Source organism: Carya illinoinensis, chromosome 5, assembly GCF_018687715.1.
Source record: "Carya illinoinensis cultivar Pawnee chromosome 5, C.illinoinensisPawnee_v1, whole genome shotgun sequence".
NCBI classification, from domain to species: Eukaryota; Viridiplantae; Streptophyta; class Magnoliopsida; order Fagales; family Juglandaceae; genus Carya; species Carya illinoinensis.
In genome coordinates this window covers 34,438,378-34,463,125 of record NC_056756.1, presented here as the reverse complement: position 1 = coordinate 34,463,125, position 24,748 = coordinate 34,438,378, and the positions used below count along the sequence as shown (strand labels likewise).

Sequence of the window (24,748 nt, the reverse complement as noted above, 5' to 3'; positions counted from 1 at the left end):
ATTATTATTAACATTTAATAATACTTTTTCTAATATTAATTTAATTAGAATATAATTATTATTAACATTTAATAATAATTTTTTAATATTAATTTAATTATAATATAATAATATTAATGTAATATAATATAATTATTATTATTAACATTTAATAATAATTTTTTTAATATTAATCTAATTAGAATATAATTATTATTAATATTTAATTGGTAGAATTACAAAATGTGAGAAAATAAATTAAATAAGAAATTTATTAATTTAATAATATTTTTTTATTATATAGAAAATAAATGGCTAATCCAATGTGGGGATTGAATTTTGATGAAGTAGGAAAATGTAAAAAAGTGTTGATATTGAGCAAATTTGAAGAAGAATTTGGTCAAACCAATGCCAATATGGGTGCCTACCCCGCACCAGGCACCCCCCCGCCCCCCGCCCCCGCATGGGGCGGATGGGGAAAATCCCCCTCGTCCCCCGCCTCCGGTGTGCGGGGGCGGGGTACCCCGTCCCGCATGACGGGGTACGGGGTGGGGGGGCAGTTCGTCCAGCCCCCCGCACCCCCCTTCTGGGCGTGCGTCCGGCCTGGCAGAGAGAGGAGGGACGGTGTGGCAGAGGAAGGAGGGACGGCGTGCGTCTGGCGTGGCAGAGGGAGGAAGGGAGGGGAGGGACTCGGGAGAAACTTTCTGGGTCGGAGAATATCATCAGCGCGACCTCCACGTCGCAGAGCACGGTGAGTTCGCGAGCCTTCTTCATCAGCCCGCCCTTCCGCTTCGAGAACGTCACTTGCCGGCTCGTCTTGTCCTCGATTCGTTTCATCTGCACTTTTCCCCTCGATTCGTTTCTTCGTTTCATCTTCAGGGCTTAAACTTATATATATATATTATATATATATATATATTATATATATTATATATTATATATATATTATATATGATACGGGGCGGGGCGGGGGAAAAACGGACCGGGGGGGGTCCGTCCTCGTCCCCCGCCCCCGCTGGGTTACAGCTTACGGGCCGGGGGGCCCCGCCCCGACCCTGACGGTGCGGATGCCCCGCCCCGCACTATGCGGGGACGGGGCGAACGGGGCGGGGCAACGGGTAACGGGGCCCCGCTGCCCACCCCTAAATGCCAATGCTCTCAAAAGGTATAAATACTCACTACAAACCAATTCATATTATATAAAAAAAATGGTCCATCCTACAAGTCATTTTTTAGAATTTTACTAGTTACAAATAAGTTTATATATTAATTCGCGTGTTGCTAATTTTTTTATTTAAAAATTATATAAAAAAATAAAAAATAAAATTTCTTATCTTATAAAAATTATTTTTGTTTTCAACTCACATTATTTTATTAAATATATATCTTATATATTAATATTAATATACGATTTCATGTATAAATTTGTAAGAGGATTTTTCTATTTTCTTATTTTTTTTATATAATTAAAAGTAAGTAATAGTATCCCGTGATGACCAGAAGGCGATAAAAGGTTCACGGCTCCCGAGAGATGATTCCTCCAAAAGATGATGATACATGCACCGTTGGTAGGGCTGAAAACCAACTGGCCGGTTTCGGTTTTAGGCCTAAACCGAAACCGACCGGTTATTAAAAAAACATATCATCAATCAGCCGAAACGGACCGTGCTGGGGGAAGAAAACCGGCCGGTTCCTTTGCCGGCCGGTTCCGGTCGGTTCCCCCTGTTTGGGCCGTGGGTTTTGGGCCCAGTTTTAGGCGCTGTTTTGGCCCTTTTATCCAATATGTTTTAGGCCCTGTTTTGTACTTTTGGCCCTTTTATCCAATATGTTTGGGCTTTTATCCAATTCATCATCCAACATCTTTTTAATTTTTTGTTGTTAACTAATAATTCATCATTCATCATAATTTATATTATAAATAAATAAAAATAATAAATAACCAAAGCATTCATCATATTAACTAACTAATAACTATATTACTTACTACATAATTAAAAATAAATAAAAACAACTTCACTAGATATTTAGTATTACATATTACAAATTTGAAAAACAAACCAAATTGTCTTAAGCATAGCAAAAATACAAGCACAATAAATAACATAAATAAATGAAAAATATTGCTTCAAGTTTTCAATCTTCAATCGTCAATACTTGTCACATTCGATTGTGCGGTCAACTCTATAAGAATAAAATATCAAATGTTAGTGAATTCATATTATGAAAAATATGCAAAATTAAATTACAATGAAAATTTGAAAACATTACCCGATTCTACTACAAAACTCTCGACATTATCCATAGCCTCTCGGATATTAATGTGTGTTGCCGGATGCCTTAACCAATTTTGAGTGCAAATAAGTGCCTCAACAGTTCTCGGAGCCAACGAACTCCGAAAAGGATCAAGCACACGACCTCCCGTGCTAAATGCTGACTCAGATGCAACTGTAGAAACAGGTATGGCTAATAAGTCTCGTGCAATCCTCGCAAGTATAGGATAGTTAGCCTCATTTATTTTCCACCAAGTTAACAAGTCAAATGATTCGCTGAGTGTCTCACAACCATCTGATAAATATCGATCCACTTCAGTTTTGGTAATATTAGATCCCATGGCGGAAGATGCCCTATACCACTCCTTGAACCATTTGGTCTCACGTTTGTCATCACTAACATTCATGGATTTAGATATTGGAGGGGGTTGAGAAACTGGAGCACTCGTGGTGGAACCAAATGTAGCATTATACTCTGCATACAAATCTGTTAATACCTGTCTCACATTCGAAACCAACTCCTTAGCACGAAACTCATCATGGATTTTCTTCAAATGAAAAGAAAGAAGTCCTAACTTGCTTCATGGATCAAGCACAACAGCAATTAACATGAACAAGTTCATCCTATCTAATGACCCCCAATACTTATCATATTTGGTTCTCATGTTTATGGCCATACTCCTCAAACAAGTATTAGTACTCTCACTCAGCATAATCAATTCTATTTGGAGATCACAAATCTCTAAAAAACTGGTGTTAGCTGTCACATATAAAGATTCAGAAAATCTAGTAGTGGCTCCATAAAACATCTCCAAAAACTTGACAAACACCCGCACTGTCTCCCATTCTGTAGCTTTAGGAGGTCCCATGTGCCCATCATCAAAGTAAGAGAGGAAATTATAATCCTCACTCTCCATCCGCCTAAAAGCCTTCTCCAACTTCTCAGCTGCCTCCAACATCAAATAGGTTGAGTTCCATTGTGTCTGTACATCAAGAAACAAAATTTTCTTACAATCAATTTTTTTTTTTCTGCACATCTCTTAAACTTCTCTAATCTTGCTGGGGATGAACGCACATATCTTACTGCATTTTTAACCATTGTAATTGCATCATTACACTCCTTCAAACCCTCACTCACAATAAGATTCAATATGTGAGCACAACATCTCATGTGCATATACTTACCCCCAACAAATTCTCTGTCAAAAACTATTTCAAATAGGAAATTACAGTATCATTCGAACTTGCATTATCAACAGTTACAGTAAATATTCTATCAATACCCCAATCAAGCAAGCATGACTCAACATATCTTCCAATGGTATCCCCTCGATGATTAGAGATTAAACAAAAATTAATTATTTTTTCTGCAATTTCCAATTTTTATCAATGAAATGTGCAGTTAGACACATATAATTCAAATTTTGTACTGATGTCCATGTATATGTCGTCAAGGAAATCCTCATGCCACAATCTCTAAACACTTTTTTAAGCTTCCCATTTTTTACTTCATACAATTTCATACAATCTCTTGCGACTGTGACACGATATGGAACTTTAAACCAGGGTTTAAGAGACCAAGCAAATTTTCTAAATCCCTGTCCTTCAACAACTCTAAATGGCATTTCATCAACAATTACCATTTTTACAATAGCCAACCTCGCAATCTCTTCACTAAATTTGTGGGTTACAAGAGTCCTTAATGTACTACCATCACTCTTTCCAATCCCCTCCTCAGGTGATGCCTCACCTGTCAATGTTTTTTGATACCTATCCAAAGGTCCACGTTTATGAGGATTTTTATGACATGAAGGCAAATGATTTTGCATCGTTGAAGTTCCGTTCATCTTTGAGTGGCAAGCATACATTTTGCCACAATAATTACATTTAGCTTTTGGATCATCTACAGGACAACCATCCACCTTCGTAAAATGATCCCATACAATCGACTTGTCCGTCCCTTTCCGTTTCTTAGGTAATGGATAAGTACTACTAGTAGGGGCACTAAGGGGTTTTGAAACATTGGTCTCTCTCACATCTTCTTCCAAATTAATGGTTGGTTGAGTTTCATTTGTATCAACATCAATAGGAGACGAAGAAGAATCCATCTAAATTATAAAACAAAATATAAATGTTATAAAACATCACAAATTTGAAAATTGGCAAACATAACACAAAATATCCCAGCAGCTAGTTTGCAACATAGCAAATATCACAAGTCTAAGACTCTAATCTAAGTTATTCGCTCATCTTCTCTCAATTTATACAAATAATTAACAAGTTATATATATACACATTACACAACAAATTATATAACAGATTTATATACATAATATATATATTACATATATAATATATATATAACAGATTAAAATTTATAATTATATATATAAAATACGATTAATATATATACATTATATATATACATTACATATATAATTATATAACAGATTAATATATACGATTTATATATATAAAATATATACATTATATATATAATATATAACAGATTATAATCATATATAATCATATAATTATATATAACAGATAATTATATAACATTATAATTATATATATATAATCGATTAATATATATACATAATATATATACATTACATATATAATTATATAACAGATTAATATATACGATTTATATATATAATATATACATTATATATATAATATATATAACAGATTATAATCATGCATAATCATATAATTATATATAACAGATATAACAGATATAATTATATAATATATAACAGATATATATATATATAATATATATAATAGAACAAAAAATCACAAGAAAACTTACAGAGGCCGGCTTGCGAGGGAGTTACGGAGTGCAGGTTAGGGTTCACCGGTTCAGCCTGCGGTGGCGTTCAACTGTGACTGTCATGGAGTGAGAGAATCCGAGAGAGAGAGAGAGAGAGAGAGAGAGAGAGAGAGAGAGAGAGAGAGAGAGAGAGAGAGAGAGAGAATTTGGGAGGGGGGGCGGCAGAAGAGAATAGGGAGAGGGAAGGGGGGAAGGGGAAGGGTAATAATCCTAACCCGTTCCCAACCAAACGACGCCGTTTGGTCTAAACCAAACGGCGTCGTCGTCCTACTTATATTTTTTTCTTACTAACTTAAATAAAACGACGTCGTTTCATATGAAACGGCGTCGTTTTTATATAAGATATATATTTAAAATATATATATATTAGGTCGGTCGGTTTACCGGTTTCCTGTGTGGGCGAACCGGGACTGAACTGACCGAACTCTCGGTTCCTATTAATTTCTACCGCCGGCCGATCGGTTCTTCGCCGGTTCCGGCTTCCGACGATCGGTTGCCGTCGGTGGAGGTCGGTTGGCCGGTTTCTTGTACACCCCTAACCATCGGTGGCTCCCCCCTTAGGTAAAAATAATTTTTTGTTTTTTTTTAAAATCATTTTTAACACATTTAAACATTTTAAAAAAATATAAAAAAATATTAAAAAAATTCTTAATTATTAAGGAAAAGAAAAAATTAAAAAAAATTAGGCCATTGAAAAAAACCTTTTTTTTCCTTTTTGTTTTCATACTCCAAAATTGAGCGTGCTAATTTGTCACTCAATTTTACTCAGTGTGAACACTAATATAAATTTTATTTTTATTTTTTTAAGTTTTAATTTTTATATTTTTTAATATATTTAAATATATTTTTAAAAAAATAGATTAATACATTAAAATTTATTTTCTTGATTATTAAATTAAAAATAAAAAAACACAAAATGAAGGACGAACTCACAGTAGATATTAGCATTTTCCTTCTTAAGTAACTCCACTGAGAGCATTTATATTGAGTTTCCTCTAAATTTTTTTTATAATTTAGTTAAAAATGATATTTTCTAAAAATTTTGTTTTAAATTTTATTCATCTTTTAAAAATTTCTTATATCTCATTCTTTATATTTTCTCTATTTTATTAAAATAACATTTCTTTGTTATTTTTTTCTCATTTTTATTTACAAATTTAACTACTGAATAGTTTTTCTTTTTTATTTTTTAAACTATTACTCTAATAAATATTTTAAATAAAAATTTAAATTATTTTTTTGTAGGTATGATAACATTTTTAAAATCATTTTTTTATATTTTTATAATTATTTAAATTATTTTTAAAATTATTATTTAAAACTATAACAAATATGGGTATAATAAAAAGTATAAATAATTAAAAAAATAATTTATTTTTTGTTATAAAATAAAATATTGATAAAAAATGAATAATAATAATTTTTTAAATAAAAGAAATGGCTATTTATATCCTAAACTTTTTTTTTTTAAATAAAGATTCGAATATAAGGTATATTTTAATCAAAACCGTACTATAAATCTTAAATTATATTATAGTAAAAGAAATAATATTTGTAATTATAATTATACAAGTGACGTATAGTTATTTTAAAAAAAATAAATTAATATAAAATTTATATAAAAAAATATTAACTTTTTAATCGTATCTCTTATTTGTATTTTTAAATGATTGAGCAACATTTCATTCCTCTTACAGTATATCCGATGCTTTGACAACGGATGTGAATGCCCAAACAAGTACAACCCACAAGCACTGCTCTGTCTTCCTTGTCTCCTCACTGACCCTCAATGGAGTCAACAGTCCGCCATGCCCTCAATCTCCTCTGCCTCCTCCTCCTCATCTCCCTCTCCTTCTTCCACCAAATTCCAGCTTCACCTCCTTCCTTCCCCGATGAAGCCCTCCCCACGAAATCAGGCTACCTCCCTGTCAGTCCAGCCACCAGTTCCGCCATTTTCTACGCCTTCTATGAAGTCCAGGAACCCTTTTCATCGCTCTCCCAAACCCCACTTGTTATTTGGCTCCAGGGTGGCCCTGGATGCTCCTCCATGATCGGCAACTTCCTCGAGCTCGGCCCGTGGCGTGTGAACTTTCTCAAAGCCCGGGACGACCCACTTGTTATTGAGCCAAATTTGGGTTCTTGGAACCGCAAATTCGGCCTCCTTTTCCTCGACAATCCGATTGGAACCGGTTTTAGTATTGCCTCTACGCCCGAAGAAATCCCAAGAGGTCAATACACTGTTGCCAAGCATCTTTTTGCTGCGATCACCTCTTTTCTTCAATTAGACCCGCAGTTTAAGTTTCGTCCAATTTATATTACGGGTGAGAGTTATGCGGGGAAGTATGTTCCTGCAATTGGTTACTATATTCTCAAGAAGAATGCTCAGTTGCCGGTGTCGAAGCAGGTGAACTTAGCAGGCGTTGCTATCGGAAATGGATTAACGGACCCCTTGACTCAAGTGGCAACTCATGCTGTAAATGCTTACTTTTCTGGTTTGATAGATGAGAAACAGAAGGGTGAGCTGGAGAAGGCGCAATTGGAGGCAGTTAGACTGACCAAATCAAGGAATTGGACGGCGGCAACAAATGCTAGGAGTGGGGTCTTGCGTTTGCTGCAAAACATGACAGGATTGGCCACTTTGTATGATTTTACTCGGAAAGTTCCTTACCAAACTGAGTTGGTTACCCAGTTTTTACAAAACGAGGAGGTGAAGAGGGCCTTGCGTGCGAACCAATCTGTGTTTTTTGAGGAATGCAGCGATGTTGTGGGGGACGCATTGCACGAGGATGTGATGAAGAGTGTGAAATATATGGTGGAGTTTTTGGTGAAGAAAAGCAAGGTTTTGTTGTATCAAGGGCATTTTGATTTGAGGGATGGTGTGGTTTCAACAGAGGCTTGGATGAAAACGATAAGTTGGGATGGACTTGAGGAGTTTTTGATGACAGACAGGAAGGTTTGGAAGGTGAGTGGAGCGCTAGCTGGGTACGTGAGGAATAGGGGGAGTTTGAGTCATGTTGTAGTGTTGGGGGCTGGGCATCTTGTGCCTACCGACCAGCCATTGAGTTCCCAGGCAATGATAGAAGACTGGGTCTTGGAGAGGGGGTTGTTTGGGTATCAACAACGGGAGGATTCCTTATCCTCAATGTAACTATTGTTCCTCTTGTTCTTGTTGTATTGCTTGTATCAGTATCAGTTAGTCAAATTAGGGGCCAGTTTATGGGATGTCAAGAGCAACGTAATTTGTATCCTGGAATAATGCTTTGCTCGTCACACGTTATAATTTTTACATGCCCAATGGTAATTTCGTATGATTATTGTAGGGTTTTTGTCACTGCTTGGTTTTTCAATGGTTATTCTTTCCGGTGCCTTGGCCAGCGAGAATTCTCCGATGATGTGCGAGAGATTTTATGAAAGAAAAATTTAGTTAAGCGATTCTGCACCCCAATATTTGCATCCATCCATTGTGATTGATTAGAAAATAGACTTCATTAAAAATAATGCCAATTTGAATTTTAAATATGAAGTCATAAATATTAGTACGAAAATTAGTGATTGATTAGAAAATAGACTTTATTAAAAATAGTGTCAATTTAAATTTTAAATATGAAGTCATAAGTATTAGTACGAAAATTAGTATGTAAGTTCGCTTGTATATAGCACAACTCATTTATGTATCCCTATTTTTCGATAAAGGGAATTACCTGAGAATCAAAACTACTACAGCGCAGCAAAATTTACAGAGTTTATAGACACATGAAACCCCAAAATCCAGGGCCGCACAAAATCTTGGCCTGCTTTTACAAACAATGCAGAAGGATCAAGGCTTTACCAGCACTTTTTAACCAGAAAATCTGCCTTGTAGTGCACACCTAGTTTCCTGAATAGATCACCATTTTCTCTGGAGGCAATGCTTTTATCTTAAATCAATCTTGCACTTGATCAGGTAGTGGAACAAGCCTCTCTCTCAGTCTTCCCATGCCCAAACCATTCAGCCAGCTCTTCATCATCGGTTGACTCGGGGAAATCCAGCTTTCTCGGGAAATTTGCAGACCTAAATTTATCATCTTCTGGGCTTGCCGTTATGGTGCTTTTTCTCCTCTGTAGCATCTCCAACTTCCATCTTTCCCTCCTTTGTTCATCTTGAGATAAATCACTCTTGCCCCCAGAAATGGGAAAATCTAGAAATCCAGAATCGTCATTACATGCGCTTGAGCAAGCATAATCGTTGGAATCGTCCACAAATCTCCACATATTTGAGCCAGTTTCCTGACTTTTTCTAGTTCTTCCAACAGAAGCCTTATGGTTAACATTGGCCTTAGCCCTGACAATACTCATTTCCCTCTTGTTAACATGATCGCTGGAATCTTCCACAGATCTCCATATATTTGCGCCCATTTCTAGACTTCTTCTATTTCGTCCAACAGATGCCTGATCGTTAGCATTGGCCTTGCCTCTGATAAAACTCATTTCACTCTTATTACAATAGTCTCCATTATCTTGAGGTTGATTGGAGGGATTTGAAGCATTGAATGCTTTTGGCCTTCTGAAGTCACATTTCAAACATACGATATTTCTTCTGAAGTTGATGTAGTTACACCTTCAACAATGACAGATTCCTTACTGGATTTAAAATATTCGAGGAAAAGCCGTACCATTTCAAAGAATAGCACTGACTTCAAAGAATGAAAAAGAGAATGCAGTAGGAAGAGAACTTACGAGTCACACTCCCACTCCCCGGGATTAAGTTGCCGCTTTGGAGGGTTCTCTTTGCATTGCAAACATCTTGTGTTCTTGGCAAAATTTAAGAAATTGCATCTGTAAAAATATCATCTTAATCAGAAAGAACCATAAAGTTTCCAAAGTTAAATAACCTGAAAAGCCATTACTTGTCACATATCCAATCCCCCTTCTTTAATGGAAGATGATCCTGAACCTCCCGCAGTTGCTTTAGTCTTTCATGGAATAAACCATCACAACGCAAGCACTTGATGTTTCTTGCAAAATTAAGGAAGCTGCATCTATAAACAAAAAATAACAAGGGTGAAACACAGTAAATATATACATCTTTAATTATATATATATATACAGAGAGAGAGAAAGAGAGATATTTTAAATCAGTTTAAGTGTAGCAATCAAACTACTTGGGACAAATCCAGTCTCCTTGCTTCATTGGGACATTTACGTGGGCTTTTTCTGGGGGCCAGGAATGATCTTGTGCTGATGCGGCTCTTTTCAAGGGTGTGGCCTTAGGTAGATCAGAGTCAAGTTCCTTGGTAGTACTACATTCTACCATTTCCTTCAGAAGCCTTCTCACTGATTCTGTAAGTAATCTGTTTAAACCTAGTTTGTTCTCCACTGTACCAGTAGTAATTTGATCAAGCCCATATGTTAACAAGATGCGCATGACATCCACAGTTCGCCCACTTTCATCTTGACGTGCCTTCACATATGCCCTCTCACAGTCTCCCCTTAAATTGCAGGAGCTACAAACCTACTAAAATTTTTAGATGTAATAAATGCGTACTGATCATACTGGTATCTTTTAAGAGAAACATAAGTTGGATTCAAAGTAATCAGTAGGAAAAGATTTTGAAGTTTACTGAATAAAAGACATTGATTTTATTAACTTAATCACACCGATTCACATGGAGGTAAAAATTGGGAAAATCAAAGGACATACATTTCCTTCATCAATGCCAACATGTGCTCTCAGACGCTTCCCTGAGTTGACAACTTTCCTGTCTATGCTTGGGCATCCGAATCCTACAATGAGCTGGATATCCTTCCTGGACAAGAACCTGAAAGCAAATGCATTTAGAAACAAATAGGGTGCAAAAGCCGAAGAAGGTGGAATCGTAGTGTAACAAATCCAAGAGTTCTAGCGTAACAATCACATGCCATAAATAAAAGGAAATTTATGAGGAAGTTGACAACAAAGCCTCTGCTTCAGATAGAGAAGTCTCTGTTGCTACTCTCCCGGCAATAACTTTTTCTTTTTTTGATCGATAGCAATAACAACTTTTTCTATTGTGATTTTTTGGCAGGTTTAGTCAGGACGAACAAAAGAGATGCTTTCTATCGGTCAAAAGCAAATACTGCTCCCCCCATGCTCCCACAGTCCACTTACTAAGCAACAGAAAGAGAGGACAGGTTGGTTTGAGGACCAAAAATATGAACAAGAACTAAGGCACTTATTTTGGGAAAACACTTCTCCATTATTATAAAGTTCTTCCTCTCTAATCCTTACTCCTCTGAAGATTGAGGGATGGATTTTCCACCTCACTGCCACAGAGAATTGGCTCAACAAAAATAGATGGAACTGGACCTATAGCGACAACGATTTTACTTTTACATATGTTTAGACATGACCATTAAAATTAATTAAAAGGGAAAATGAACACAGGAACTTCACCTAGGAGGTTCCTGTGACTTTGTGTTTTTATTTTGATATATTTTGAAGTCCAGCTAAAAGAGTGTCTCCTATAATCATTTTATCTTCCAATCCAAGCATACAAGGACACAACTGAATTATCAAGACATCAATATCCATCCTTCTTTACCTTGGATTGGAAGGAAGTGTACATGTAGGTTGCATGCATCTCATATCATTTTTCTATCCTCATAAACATGCACTAGGAACAAAAATGAGTAGCACATATAGCATTCCCAACTTTGACTTTTTGTTTGTTCATAGAAACAACATCCTTTTTTTTTTTTTTTCCGATCGGTTGCTCATAGAAACAACATTGTGCTTAATTGGTTATATGTTTATTCTATAGGCCAAATGTACACTTCCTCTGGGAATTGAATCACGTCTACATATTTCCTTGGGGTAATAGGTAGAACTCTACCACCATGCCAATATGGTATATTAATGGAGTCTCATTAGTCATCAATCACAAAATTGGGGTTCTAGAGACATTCGTTCTTGTTGTTCAGACATTTCAAGCCAAAATCTCCACAACCATAAACATTCCTTCTAATGTGTGACAAATGTGTTCTTCAACCACACACAACCAGAATAGGTCAAAAAGTGTGATTAATGTGATGCACACTAGGGAGACACATAATCCTGAAAACGTTGAGTGTAGCCACACGTTTAAGTGCTCCAGAAATCAAATTTAAAATATTGATGAGTAATAATTAAGTAGTTATGGAGTAAAAACATGACATAGTCCCATCATATCACAGTTTGTCAGTGACATGTCGGTACAAACTAGTTCTTACATAACAAAAGTATGGAGTACCAGGTCATCTATTGTAGCAAAAGTATCTATAATATTCCAAGATTGAAACCTTGTAGCTCCATTATACAATCGAGAAAGTATTCATTATTACATTCAAAACAGTCATACACTGTCATAGCCTATTGCAAAACTATTCCCACAAAATCTGCCAGAAAAATATAAAATAAGTACTTAAGGCTGCGTTTGGATGATGAGTTGAGTTGAGTTGAGATGAGATGAAAGTTGAAAGTTAAATAAAATATTATTAGAATAATATTTTTTAATAGTATTATTATGTTGGGATTTGAAAAAGTTGAATTGTTTATTATATTTTGTGTTCAAATTTGAGAAAGTTGTAATGATTAGATGAGATGAGTTAAGGATCCAAACTGGTCCTAAACTGTTCAACCGGGTCGGGTTTTTCCTATTCCAGTTCAGAAACCGGAGAACCATATTCTGGATGCGGTTTCCGGCCAGGATTTTATCAGGTCCAGAAAATCAGATCTGGAAACTGCATCGCCCAACCCGTCCCTACTCAAGCCAGTTACAGGTATGGGACCTGGGTACTGGATTTTGCAATTGTTATGATTTAAAACAAGTCTAGTTGCCATTGACAAACAATGATGGGGAAATTGACCAATAGATAGGAGCAAATACAAAAGAATCTTGGACATGTTGCTGTTGATCTCACGAAAAAGCTCTGGCTAAATGTCTCCCAGACCTCCATGTTGCACTCCTTGTCTTTGTCCTTGACCATCTCATTCTCCTCACGTGTTGGCAAAGGGGTGGCAGCTCCTAGGCTTTGTTATGATGGCATTGTTGTCCATAGTCGACTCCACCAAAGATCCCAATTCAACCCTCATCCAACATGCATATAATAAAGGATCGTTCTACAGCCACCGCTGGGGGCTCCCGTTTGGCTTAGAATTTTTTTTTTTTTTAGTTTTTTTTTTTCATATTATTTTTTAATATTTTTAAACATTTTGAAAAAAATAAAAAAATTCATAATAATATTAAACAAAATTTTCCTAATCATTAAGAAAAAGAAAAAAAATAAAAAAATAAAACACTAGGAGCGGTAGCTCCCAATGGGATCCCCTAGCAGGGGATCTAGTATTTTCCTATAATAAATATATACATCTGACAATTGAATATATGTATTCTATCTCTCTGTGGTTTTTGCATAGAAAATGAAAGTAACAAGGTTCTATATCTTAAGGCATTAAATGAACACTTGTGGGTGATGGCTCAACTAAGGTTCTGGGAATACGGAATACCTTCTTTTCGTGTGTTTTTTTAGGGTGTGAATCAGAAGCTTTGTGTGGTTAACTATTTCATGGACAATGCGTACATCGTGCAAAGAGTATACACCTCGAAAAATGGTGTTTGAGGGCATATTTTATTTATTTATTTGATGGTAGCTAGTTAGTTATTTCATGGGGAATGTGTATATTGTGCAAAGTGTAGATCTCATAAATGGTGTTTTGAGGGCAGATTTTTTTTTTTTTTTTAATTAATTTGCTGGTTTCTTGAAACTTCAAGCAATGTATAACTTTAACTGACTCTCTCTCTCTCTCTCTCTCTCTCTCTCTCTCTCTCTCTCTCCTTGTTGCACACATTCACCTTCGGTTTTCAATCACTCTAGCTCTTTCATTTTTTGTTCTATCTGTACTAAAAATACTGGGGATTCTGGTTTGAGGTTTCTGGCTTGTTTCTTTGTTCCAATGTCACGCTTTACTGTTGATTTGATGAACACCATCTCCTAGTCAATCGTGCAAGTATCAAGCATGAACAAAAACACGGGTGAGAGTGGAGAATGATAGAAATGAGGGTTAGGATTTTGTGGAAGGAAATATTGCACAATGGTATACTGCTCGTGGAGCTCACCCGTGTGGTTCGTCTCGCAGATCAGGGAATAGTGAGGGAAGTGGTTGTGCTGGTAGCAGAAGGGGCAGATCCTCTTGGTGGCGAAGTCAATGTGGCGAGAAGGGGTTGAGGATGGCGGAACAAGTCTTGCATCTGAGTGGAGAGTAAGAGAGGGTGGGGATGTCCAGGTGGGGGCAGATCGGTGAAATGGAGGTGGAATCTATTTGTCTGCAGGAATTGATTGTGCGTCGTTATTTTCGAACTCCAAAGTGAGAGCCTTGTACGCTTGGTTATGTCCGGTTGTTCAGCCACTAGCCCATTCTTAGATTTTAGAGTTTTGTTAAACATAATCTCCACACTATATTTTTTTATTTTTTATTTTATTTTTTTTAAACTAATTGAATATTTTTACTTAATATCCCTACACCAGAAATTTGGTAAAAGAAAAAAAAACAAAATAAATGAAAAGAAAGTATGGTACGTTAACTTATGTTTAGAATTTTTCTAGATTCTGGCGTTACGAGAAAATATGGACTTTGAGGCCTACAACACACTGTCATAAGTCCAGGTACCAGATTTTTGGGTTTTAAAAACCCGGATTACTTCAGGTACCGGCCCGGGATCTTACCCTGGTTAATCCTGACTGGTACCCAGACCGCATTTTACACCCCGGGTCCGGCCGGGTATACACTGGTATCCGGGTCTGCACCAGATTAACAGTACTAATAAGTACCGAGTATCTCACATAAACCCAAAATCAAACAGGTTGCATGCACACTTGGACGAGACAAAAAAGCCCCCTGAAAACTTTCTCGACCCAAAACTTTGACCCACCAAATTTCAAAATTAAAACTCTAAATCCCAAAATGCTCGAATGAATTGAATCTAAACGAAAACAGATTCACAAGCAATACATTAACAAAAGTTTTAAATCTTAGCCTTGAAATAATCCATCATTACCTTATAAGGTCATACCTATCCCGTGCGAAATTAAGGCATGCCGTCCGGATAAGGTTCCGTTCCTTGGTATCACCCGCTTCGCCGATCCCAAATGGGGCTCGACCACCTTCGATACAACCTCTCTTCAACAAGCATTCCATCAAGTCCACCCACTCAGGCCACGGGTGCGAAATCTGAACCGTCATTCTTTCAGGCTTCGTGGGTAGGCTCAGAATGGAGGAATTTTCGGTTTCAGGTGCTGTTTGGGTTATTTGGGTGGTGAATTTTGAAGATTGGAGCTCTTCAACTTCGTTTATGATGAATTCTAGCTTGGATTTGGGACCTATGGTTTCGGCGCAAGTGCTGAAGAGAGTGATGGGTGAGAGAGTTTTGTGGCCTTTGAAGAAGTTCCTGAGGGAGGAACACAGGTGAACATGACCGCTTGGGGAGAGTTTATGCATCGGAGCGAGTTTCAGACTGATTTTGGCGGAAAAAATCAGGCAGGGCCGGCTCAATCCTTTTGGCAAACTTGACTATTTTTTCATTTAGAAAAATTTCTTGCAAGTACACGTAATAATTTATAAAAGAGAAATGATTTGTGCAGTCGGTAAATGCAAACGGTGTGCAGTCACTTTGAAAAAAATGAATTAATATGAGATCTATATGAAAAAAAAATTATTTTTATAACTTTTTTTTATTCATTCTGTACAGCCGTTTGCATCTTGCTTGCATTTACCGACTGCATCTAACAAAATCCTTTTTTTTACACTATATGTAGTTGCATGGTGCAAACGCAAGGTAAACGTGTCTGATGTGAAAAAATAAATACGCATCGTTTCATTTAAAAACACAATCCCCATCCCCCTTCTTCGAGACGTTGATTCTCCATTTCCCTTCTATTTTTAATAAATCTTTCTCCCGTTCGATTCCAATTAGCTAGTCACGCTAGAATTAAATCCAGATGATTTACTTGAGATCACTAGACTTCTCTTAAATCGTCAAAGCACGACCTCCTCTCCTCAACTAGTGTGCTTCCAATATGCAAGTTTTATCTTCAAGAAATTAGTTTTGCTTCAAATCACGATTTGCTCAAATATTCGACTTCAACTCTAATATGACCAAGCAGCAGATCTACGACACGAAACCAATCTCAAGCCTGAAGTGGTTATCGGCTCCTTTGAAAGAGAATCAACAGATCATCAAATCAATAGAAATGTGAGATTTTGAGGAAGAAAAATAGCTAAAATCTGTTTCTAGTTCTTCCTTAGCAGAAGATTTGAAGACTGTCTAGATTTGCACTATGTCTTCCTCTGTAAATTTATCAGTGTTGCTTGCCCATATTTGCATAGTTTTCTTCAAAAAATTTCCTTTGTATTCTGGTTTCAGCCGGGATCTTCTTCTTAGGGATATCAACTAACTGGAGTTGATTCTTACAGATACTGACGAGGGAACTCGTTTTGTGCTACCTCAAAAAACTGTGCAAAATAGTGCTTGGGAGCTCAAATTCGTTGGTTTGGTTGTCTTTTTTCGATTGTGTAGAGACCAAACTCGTTGGTTTGGTTGTTCTTTTTTCAATTTTCTAGAGTCGTCTTTTTTTTTTCTTTTATCTTTTTATTTTCAATAAATCAGTTGCAGTCGTTGCATAAAATATTAAGAGACTGCCCTGCGGTTGCATCTCATGATTTTTTGTAGAAGAACGGATAATTTATATACCGATATTAATATGTAAAATATATATTTAATAAAATGATTTGAATTAAAGATAAATAATTTTTATAAGATAGGAGATTTTCTTCTTTTTTTAAAATATTTTTTATATTTTTTTAAGTAAAAAATATTATCAGTATCCGAATTGATATATGGAATGTGTTTATATCTAGCAAAAAAAAAAAACTTCTTTTATTAGAAAATGCTACTCACTAGCCTGAATTTTACCGTTTACAACTCATGGTGACTGTTTTATTATTATAATTTTTTAGAAAATGATAAGGATCCCGTCGAGGGATCCTGCATCCCGCTCCAATTTTTTTGTAGTGATTAAGAAAATTTTGTTTAATAATATTGTGATTTTTTTTTGTAAAATATTTAAAAGCATTAAAAAATGATGTGAAAAAAAAGAAAAAAAAAAACTTTTTAATTTTTTTCACATTATTTTTTAACACTTTTAACTATTTAAAAAAATCACAATATTATTAAACAATATTCTTAATCACTATGTTAAAAAACTTAAAAAAAAAAAAAAATAGAGCGGGATGCTCCAAAGGGATCCGGGATCCCTATCATTGCCCTAATTTTTTTAATTTTAATTTTATATTAAATAATTAAGAAAGTTATTATTAATAAAATTGTATATTTAAAAAAATTAGTAATTAAATATGTTAAAAAAATACTTTTAAAAATATGATTAAATATGTTTGTACTATCAGTTAGGGGTGTCAAATTGTGTTAACGGGTCGTGTTCATATCGTGTCAAAGCATGTATATTATACTATATAGCCCAACCCTAACCCGACTCGTTAAGCTTATCGTGTCAAAATCTCAAATCCTAACATGATACATTAACATAATGGATCGTGTCGTGTCAACCCGTTTCGACCTATTAGTGAATATTACGAAATAGGTTAACACGATACAATACGACTCGTTTCAAATTATTTATGTAAATGGGTTGAATATGCCCGAAATTAACTCGTTTAACCTGATTAAATTTAGTATAATTTTATATAAATTTTAAAATTAAAATATTTATAAAAATTATAAATCTAATTAAAGTACAAAATTACAATCTAAATAATAAAAATATTAAAATTAAAATTCTAAAAATTTTACTTTTAGGTATAAGGGCATAATTGTAATTTTAAATTTATTAACATGTCATAACGGGTTATAATTTAAATTGTAACTTTAAATTTAAAAGTTGGGTAGATGTTGAACTCAGTTTAAAATTAGACTAATCTGATTTGATCTCAGTTGAGTTTAACAACCAAACGAGATGTGAGAACCCGTACTTTGCCAAGTCCCTTATCCTATTTTTATTTGGAGAAGTAATTTTAGTTATTGGTAGTTTCTAAGTGATTGAAGGAAAAGCCTTAGAGTATATTGTATTTTTGAATCCTAAGAGTTCTAAAAATAATAGGAAGTCCATAAGGGATGGGATAATACAAACAAGCCCATGTGAATTTTCGGCTCACTAGATTGAACTTAGGGCTTGGAAGCCCAAATGTGAGTTCTAAAAATGGGTGTAGGAGCATCATGGCATAAGAAGGGCCATTTAGTCTTTTCTAGAAAGAAAACTAGGGAAGAGGCAAGGAGTGACACTTATTCAACATGCAAGATGTTCTAAAAGATGTGAATGGAGGATGACATCACCAAACTAGGGCTTACACGCCCACATGCAAGGTCATTTCGGAAGGTGACACTTGTCAAGTATGAAGAAATATTTTTGGAAGAGCAAGAGAGAGAAGGGAGCAACGGCTAGGCATTGGGAGCGCAAAGGGATCACCTTGGGAATTAAGGCCAAGAATCACCTAGGAAAGAGCTAGGGTTTTCCGCCAACACAAAAAACACACACTCACTTGCCACATGGCAACCATGCACATTAGTAGAGTTTCGGGAAAGTTTAGAGTTTTGTGTTTTTACCTTTGAGCCATCGAGTGTATAGTATCTAGACAAGTGGAGGGGAAAAATTGGAAGATGAGGCAAGAGAGGGTTTCGGATTTTGAGGGCTACACACCACCCACACACAAGGCAACTTTTGGATTTCCCATGCAATCCCATCAAGGGGAAAGGGAAGAGTCTTTTGTCAAGTGGCATCTATGTAAAGGCTCTTAGATTTTCTAGAAGGATGGAAGGTTCTCCATAAAAGGGGATGGCCGAAAGTCATGGCGGTCTTTTTGGCTCAAGTCTTAAACTTTTCTTCTAAGGGATTTTCCACACTCACCATTTTTTTCCAAGTTCTTACACTTTCTCACCAACCAAATACCACTATTTCTCTCTATTTCTCTCCACCATTTTAAGAAATAGTGGACACGAGGAGATTTTGCTAGTTTACACTTCAGATTTTTGTAAGTAAACTTCCAACTTACTTTGGATAGTATTTGTATATATTTTGTGAACTTTTTGCTTGTCTTTCATTGGTTGACTCTTGCTATATTGTGGTATGTGTATTCAGCTTTGATATGAAAATGATATGCCATGTTTTCATGATGGTTTGTTGAAGTGTATTTCAAAAATGCCATGATTAGGGTTTCGGTTTTGTTATGTATATGTGCTATGCATGCTTGTTTTGATTTATGAATGTGTAAAGGCATAAGAATATGAGTTGTAATGATGTAAATCCATGTTTGGAGAGCTTGGATGTTTTGGCCAAGGCCATATTAAGGGAATCTAAATTTGTTTTGGGTTTGGATGAGTGTGATTCAAGTATGTTTAAATGTATTCATTATATGATTGTATGTTCTAATGTTTTCAACCCATATTGTGATATGTAGATTGTGAATTGGATCATATATGTTTCTTGTAGAAGTTTGCATGAGTATGGTAAAATGTGATTGAACTGAATTATTGCATATATTATATCTAGAACTAATATATTTTAATTACTTTATTGATATTATTATTGGTTTTAGATGAAAAAATGGTTAAAAGGCATAAATCCAAATTGTAATTTAAATTGATTAATATTATGGTTTATGCTTAGTTTTACAACCTATGATTTAATTGAGTAATATTTTCTCACATCCATAACATATTTATGATATTTCTTTCCTTTTTATTTATTTTGTTTTTTTTACTGTGTGTTATTTTCAAGTTTTTAAATAAATAAGATTCTTGTGGTGAGCTGCTTTCGTGGGAGAAACATTGCTGAGTGGAACTACATGCACACATTACTTTTCTTTTCAATAGCTGGAAGTATGGAGCACACGAAGGAATGACATTTTCAATGTTGCAAAGAAATAAAAACAAGTCAAACGGAATGGTAAGAGGACACCCAAATCATGGAAACCAATTGTAAATGTTGAGTGGAGATAGCAAGTAGATGAGCACATGGGCTAATTACGGAAACACATTTATTTTATTTTAAGTTCTTGGGAAATGAAGCACATATGAGCAAAAAGAAAAAGTATTAAATGATTTATGTGGAAAGCATGAAAGGAACCATATGGAGGAGCTTTTTGCTTGGCTCTTCGGCAAGACCCATACAAATAAAGCAAATATTCATTGATTAAAAACCTGCAATGCATGGCTTGAAGCTATAAACAAAAAACTAAAGGGAGCATGCAAATGATTGGGAACGTGGGACGCTACACTGAGATGAAATGAAGGAGAGGCCTGAGCGTGATGCTACGGATACGAAAAAGGAAGTGAGGCGCAATTGCAAAGAGGGAACTAAAGGATGGGATGAAAGACATGAAGCATTTTCAGCCCCTACTTTCAGCACATTTTTCCACAGCTTTCTCAATGCAAGTTGCAACACTTTGCTGAGACACACAGTATAAAAATAAACGGAAGCAGAGTCTCTCGAGGAGCACAATTAGAATTAGAATAGGAGTAGTGTAATTTAGTTTTCTCTCAGTTTTCTAATATTTTTGAGAGAGCTCAAGCAAGGAGAGGGAGACAGCACAGTTGAGTCATACCACTATTGCGGTCCACCATTCCTCCCCTACCTGTAGCCTCCTCTCCAGCTCTTGTTAATTTCAGTTTGCTTATTTAACTTATACAATTTATTTTTCTTGCATTGAACTAAGGTTAGAGGTGAAATCTAATGATTTAGATATTGTTTCCAATAAACAATAGAGTTCATATTATGAGTTTGATCGAATTGAATGATTTTATTATTAGAAACTTTGACTATCTATATATTTATCTTGATCCATTGTGATTTTCGGATATATTGGATGCTTGAAGAATCCCTGTAATATTCATATGGATTTGTGAATGTTTTAATTATCAATTGTTTATACTTAATCTTTAGTGATGAATTTTATTGGCCTTAACTTCTAAATTTTCCAATTAGACAGAATTGACTTTCTAGTTTAATTGAAGTAGATTGATCGAATATAATATTTTAAATTATTAGATGGATCCTTGAAACCGTAGTCGTTTTTCATATCTCTTTATTTTATCATTTCAGTTGTATATATTATGCTACTTTAAAAATCTTCACCTCGGTAATTTTAGCTTCCATTCATTGTACATGCCACTTCTTTTATTTTCTCTTTGTAAATATCATCCACCACTATATGAATTTGATTTTAAGCACACTTTCCTTGAGGAGACGATCTAGAAATTTTATTCCTAATTATTAAGCGACATTCTCCTGCACTTGGGAGAGCCTTTGTGCTGTTCGTTTTGGAGCGAGTAAAAGTGTAACATCATATGTTCACTCTTGAGTGTTTAAAGTCAAGTGAAGACTCCTAGGTCAACGAAATACAGTCGACGGGTCTCGAATGGTTCCTATGGAATGATACTGGAGTGAGGTTGTACCCAAAACTAATGGGTGATATACAGTGAAGGCAAAGTAATCGAATTGTTGTGAAAGAATATGTTTATGTTATGACGTAGTCACCTTGATCAAGGGAATAGTTAATTGATGTGGTAACTAGCAGGAAACACACAATGCTTAGGGGAGTCATGAGGTATCCATCCATGCGAATTATGAAATAAACAAGGCATTTAAGTTTCATGTTATGATACACAATGACATGCCATGATATGTTACGATGCGATATGATTACACCATAAAAATGTTATGAAAAGATGAGAATGACATGATATGTCATTCAGTGATAAGAATGACATGATATGTTATGACAAGAACAAGAGCTCGAGCTCAAATGATATGAACATGTGTTAAGAAGTCTAATTGATGAAAATATTTTTTTATGAAAATTCCATGTTGCATATGTCAAAGTTTTTACATCAAAGTTCATGTCCATGCATTTAGTTATGGATTGCAATCATGTGTGGTTTACTTGATTATGCATGTGATTATCTTCTGTATATTGCCTGTTTACTTGCTCGTCGTATGTAGTAGTTTCTACTACCATTCTCCCACTCGGATTGATAGAAGTCATAACAGGTTTAGATGACGAAATGCAAGAGGACCAAGGTACCCCTGTCCAACAAGGAGGTGTCCATGAATAACGAGAGCTCGACTAAGCCCTCACTTTTGGATAGGATAGAGAGCATCGACCGACTCATTTTCAAGGCTCTACATCTTATAGAAGAGACAAAGAGATTGGCGAATAGGGACAAGCATCGCTTTTTAGGAGAAAAGAAAGAAGTTGGACTAAAGGAGTACCTTTGGAAAAAAAAAAAGGGGGGGAGAAAGAAATGGACATGAAATAGTAGAAAGGAAATGACTCATAGTTGCTTTTGTGAAAACAACCTTTTGGATGTTCCTATGCTTGGGAGTTTATTTTGAAGAACAATTAAACTTTTTGATGGTTATTTATAAAATTTTCTATTTTGGGATTTATGTGCTTTAGTACTATGATATTAGTCTTGTTTACTTGGCCTAAGTAGATTATTCCACCACGATATACTGCATAGTGTTAGCTATCTATATGTGCATTACATCTCAAATATCATGAACGAGGAATATGCAGTCTTGTGTTACATATTCTGACGTTCCGGTCACCGTTCAATCCCAAGTGGGGGTTGGGGGCTTCACACAATGCCAGTGTACTAAATTTTTAGGAAAGTGTGTCGTAACATTCTAATTAATTTATAAAAATCATAGCATGGAAATAATCGAATAAATATTCAGTTATACTAAGATTAATAGATATTAATATTATTTAAAACACATAACACATTCCTTAATTTTCTTTCTTTCTTTTTTTTGAAATGGAGATGACACTTTCATTACTTGAAACAAAGTTAAATAGCTTCAGCAGCAACAAGTTGCTCAATACAAATTGGAATCTCCTCTAGATCATATTGATCATAATTACTTAAAAGGGCATCTTTGGCTAGCTTGTGTGCTACCATATTAGCATCCCTCTTAGTGTGGCATACAGACCATGATATAAAGGACTTTAGGACATTTCTTGTGTCTTCCACTATAAGGCCTACTGTGCTCCAGTCCTCTACTGGTTTTTCCAGCTTCTCAACAACCTGTAAAGAGTCACATTCTAGCATTAGATTGAGAAAACCTGCTTCTTTATTGAATAGCACTGCCAACATCAAGGCATGAGCTTTTGCATCAAATGGGGAGAGTGTCAATTTCCTTCTTGCTCTTAGAGTTGCTAGCACCTCTCCATTACAGTCTCTGATTATGGCTCCCATGTCTACTAGAGCTCTTGATACATCCATGGCAGCATCCCAATTGAGTTTATACTTTCCCTCTGGGGTCTCTTCCATTTCACACGTGGTCTGCTTCCCCTATTAGTTTAAACTGAGTTTTTATTCTGAGTTTCCTTGAAACACATCAAGTCAGCTGCTGCTTTTTGAATAATTGAGTTTGGGTGTTTGAGTTCTTTCCCATGCACAAAGTCATTCCTTCTAGTCCAGAGGAGTCTTGCTATCATTCCTGCTTCTTCCATATCAATTTGGGATAATCTCTTTCTCATCTGGGACCATACTTCCTTGAAACATGGCTCACTGATGGTCATTTTTTGGATGTGTCTACTGGATTGGCCCCATACATCTCAAGTGGCTTCACAGTCCCATAGAGCATGGCTCGAGGTTTCCTCCTGCACATGGCATATTGGGCACACCTTGTCCTCTCTAATCTTTCTTCTGTACAGGTTACTATAGGTGGGCAAAGCCTCATTGCAGACCCTCCAAAGGAACATCCTCACTCCACTTGGCAGCTTCATCTTCCACATATCTTTCCAGAATCCCTCTTGGTTTGAGTTATTTGATGTGCCACTCTTAAGATTGGCTTGTAATTCCCTGTGCAGATGATAGGCACTTCTCACTGAGAAGATGCCATTTGTGGTTCCACCCTATCCCAAACGGTCCTCTCTACCACCTAAGCTAATGGGGATGGTTTTAATGATATCCACACTATCCTGTGAGAATAGATTGTGTAGGATATTTTCATCCCACTTCCTTAGCACTAGGTCTATTAGCTCATCCACTCGAGTTTCTGCTGAGTTCTCATTCCTGTCAGAATTAGAATAGAGGAAGTGAGGTCTGGGCAGCCACCTGTCTTCCCATATCTTGATTTTAGCTTCATTGCCAACTTTCCATAGGAGTCCCTCCTTCAGAATACCAATTCCTGCTTTCAGGCTTCTCCATACCAGTGAAGGTCTATGCTCCATTTTAGCTGCTAAAAAGGAACCTTGGCCATAATACTTCTGTTTCAGAATTTGGGCAGGCAGACTTTCAGGTTTAGTTAGGATATTCCACCCTTGTTTTGCTAGTAGAGCCAGATTAAAACTCTTGAAACTCCTAAACCCCATACCTCCCTAGTCCTTAGGCTTGGCCAGATTTGTCCACTTGACCCATTGAATTTTGGTTTGATTTTCATCAAATCTCCACCAGAACTTCCTTAAAAGTTTGTCCAGTTTATGGATAATGGATTGAGGTAGGAGGAAAATGCCCATAGTGTAGGTGGGGATTGCCTATAGAACTGATTTGAGTAGGATCTCTTTGCCTGCTATGGAAAGGCAGTTAGT

General features: G+C 35.9%; 3 protein-coding genes across 4 annotated transcripts; 1 reads left to right on the top strand and 2 right to left on the bottom strand.

Moving 5' to 3' along the window:
* Positions 1 to 6,780: 6,780 nt before the first annotated feature.
* LOC122311735 (serine carboxypeptidase-like 50) lies at positions 6,781 to 8,419 on the top strand. The gene has a single exon (XM_043126382.1). The coding sequence runs from the start codon at positions 6,878 to 6,880 to the stop codon at positions 8,234 to 8,236; it is 1,359 nt and encodes a 452-aa protein (XP_042982316.1). The 5' UTR covers positions 6,781 to 6,877; the 3' UTR covers positions 8,237 to 8,419.
* A 299-nt stretch (positions 8,420 to 8,718) lies between these two features.
* Positions 8,719 to 15,670, bottom strand: LOC122311178 (zinc finger protein VAR3, chloroplastic-like). Of its 2 annotated transcripts, none has more exons than XM_043125616.1 (6): positions 15,156 to 15,670; positions 10,769 to 10,886; positions 10,230 to 10,579; positions 9,975 to 10,106; positions 9,805 to 9,903; positions 8,719 to 9,685 (listed from the first exon to the last, which is right to left on the bottom strand). In XM_043125616.1, exons 1-6 carry the CDS (start codon positions 15,578 to 15,580, stop codon positions 9,028 to 9,030), a joined length of 1,782 nt encoding a protein of 593 aa, XP_042981550.1. In that variant the 5' UTR covers positions 15,581 to 15,670; the 3' UTR covers positions 8,719 to 9,027. The 2 variants fall into 2 exon arrangements, with proteins under 2 accessions (XP_042981550.1, XP_042981549.1); XM_043125615.1 differs by having other exon boundaries at positions 15,141 to 15,669.
* Positions 15,671 to 24,073: 8,403 nt separating this feature from the next.
* Positions 24,074 to 24,532, bottom strand: LOC122310283 (uncharacterized mitochondrial protein AtMg00310-like). Its single transcript, XM_043124167.1, has one exon. It carries the CDS (start codon positions 24,530 to 24,532, stop codon positions 24,074 to 24,076), a length of 459 nt encoding a protein of 152 aa, XP_042980101.1.
* Positions 24,533 to 24,748: the final 216 nt, after the last annotated feature.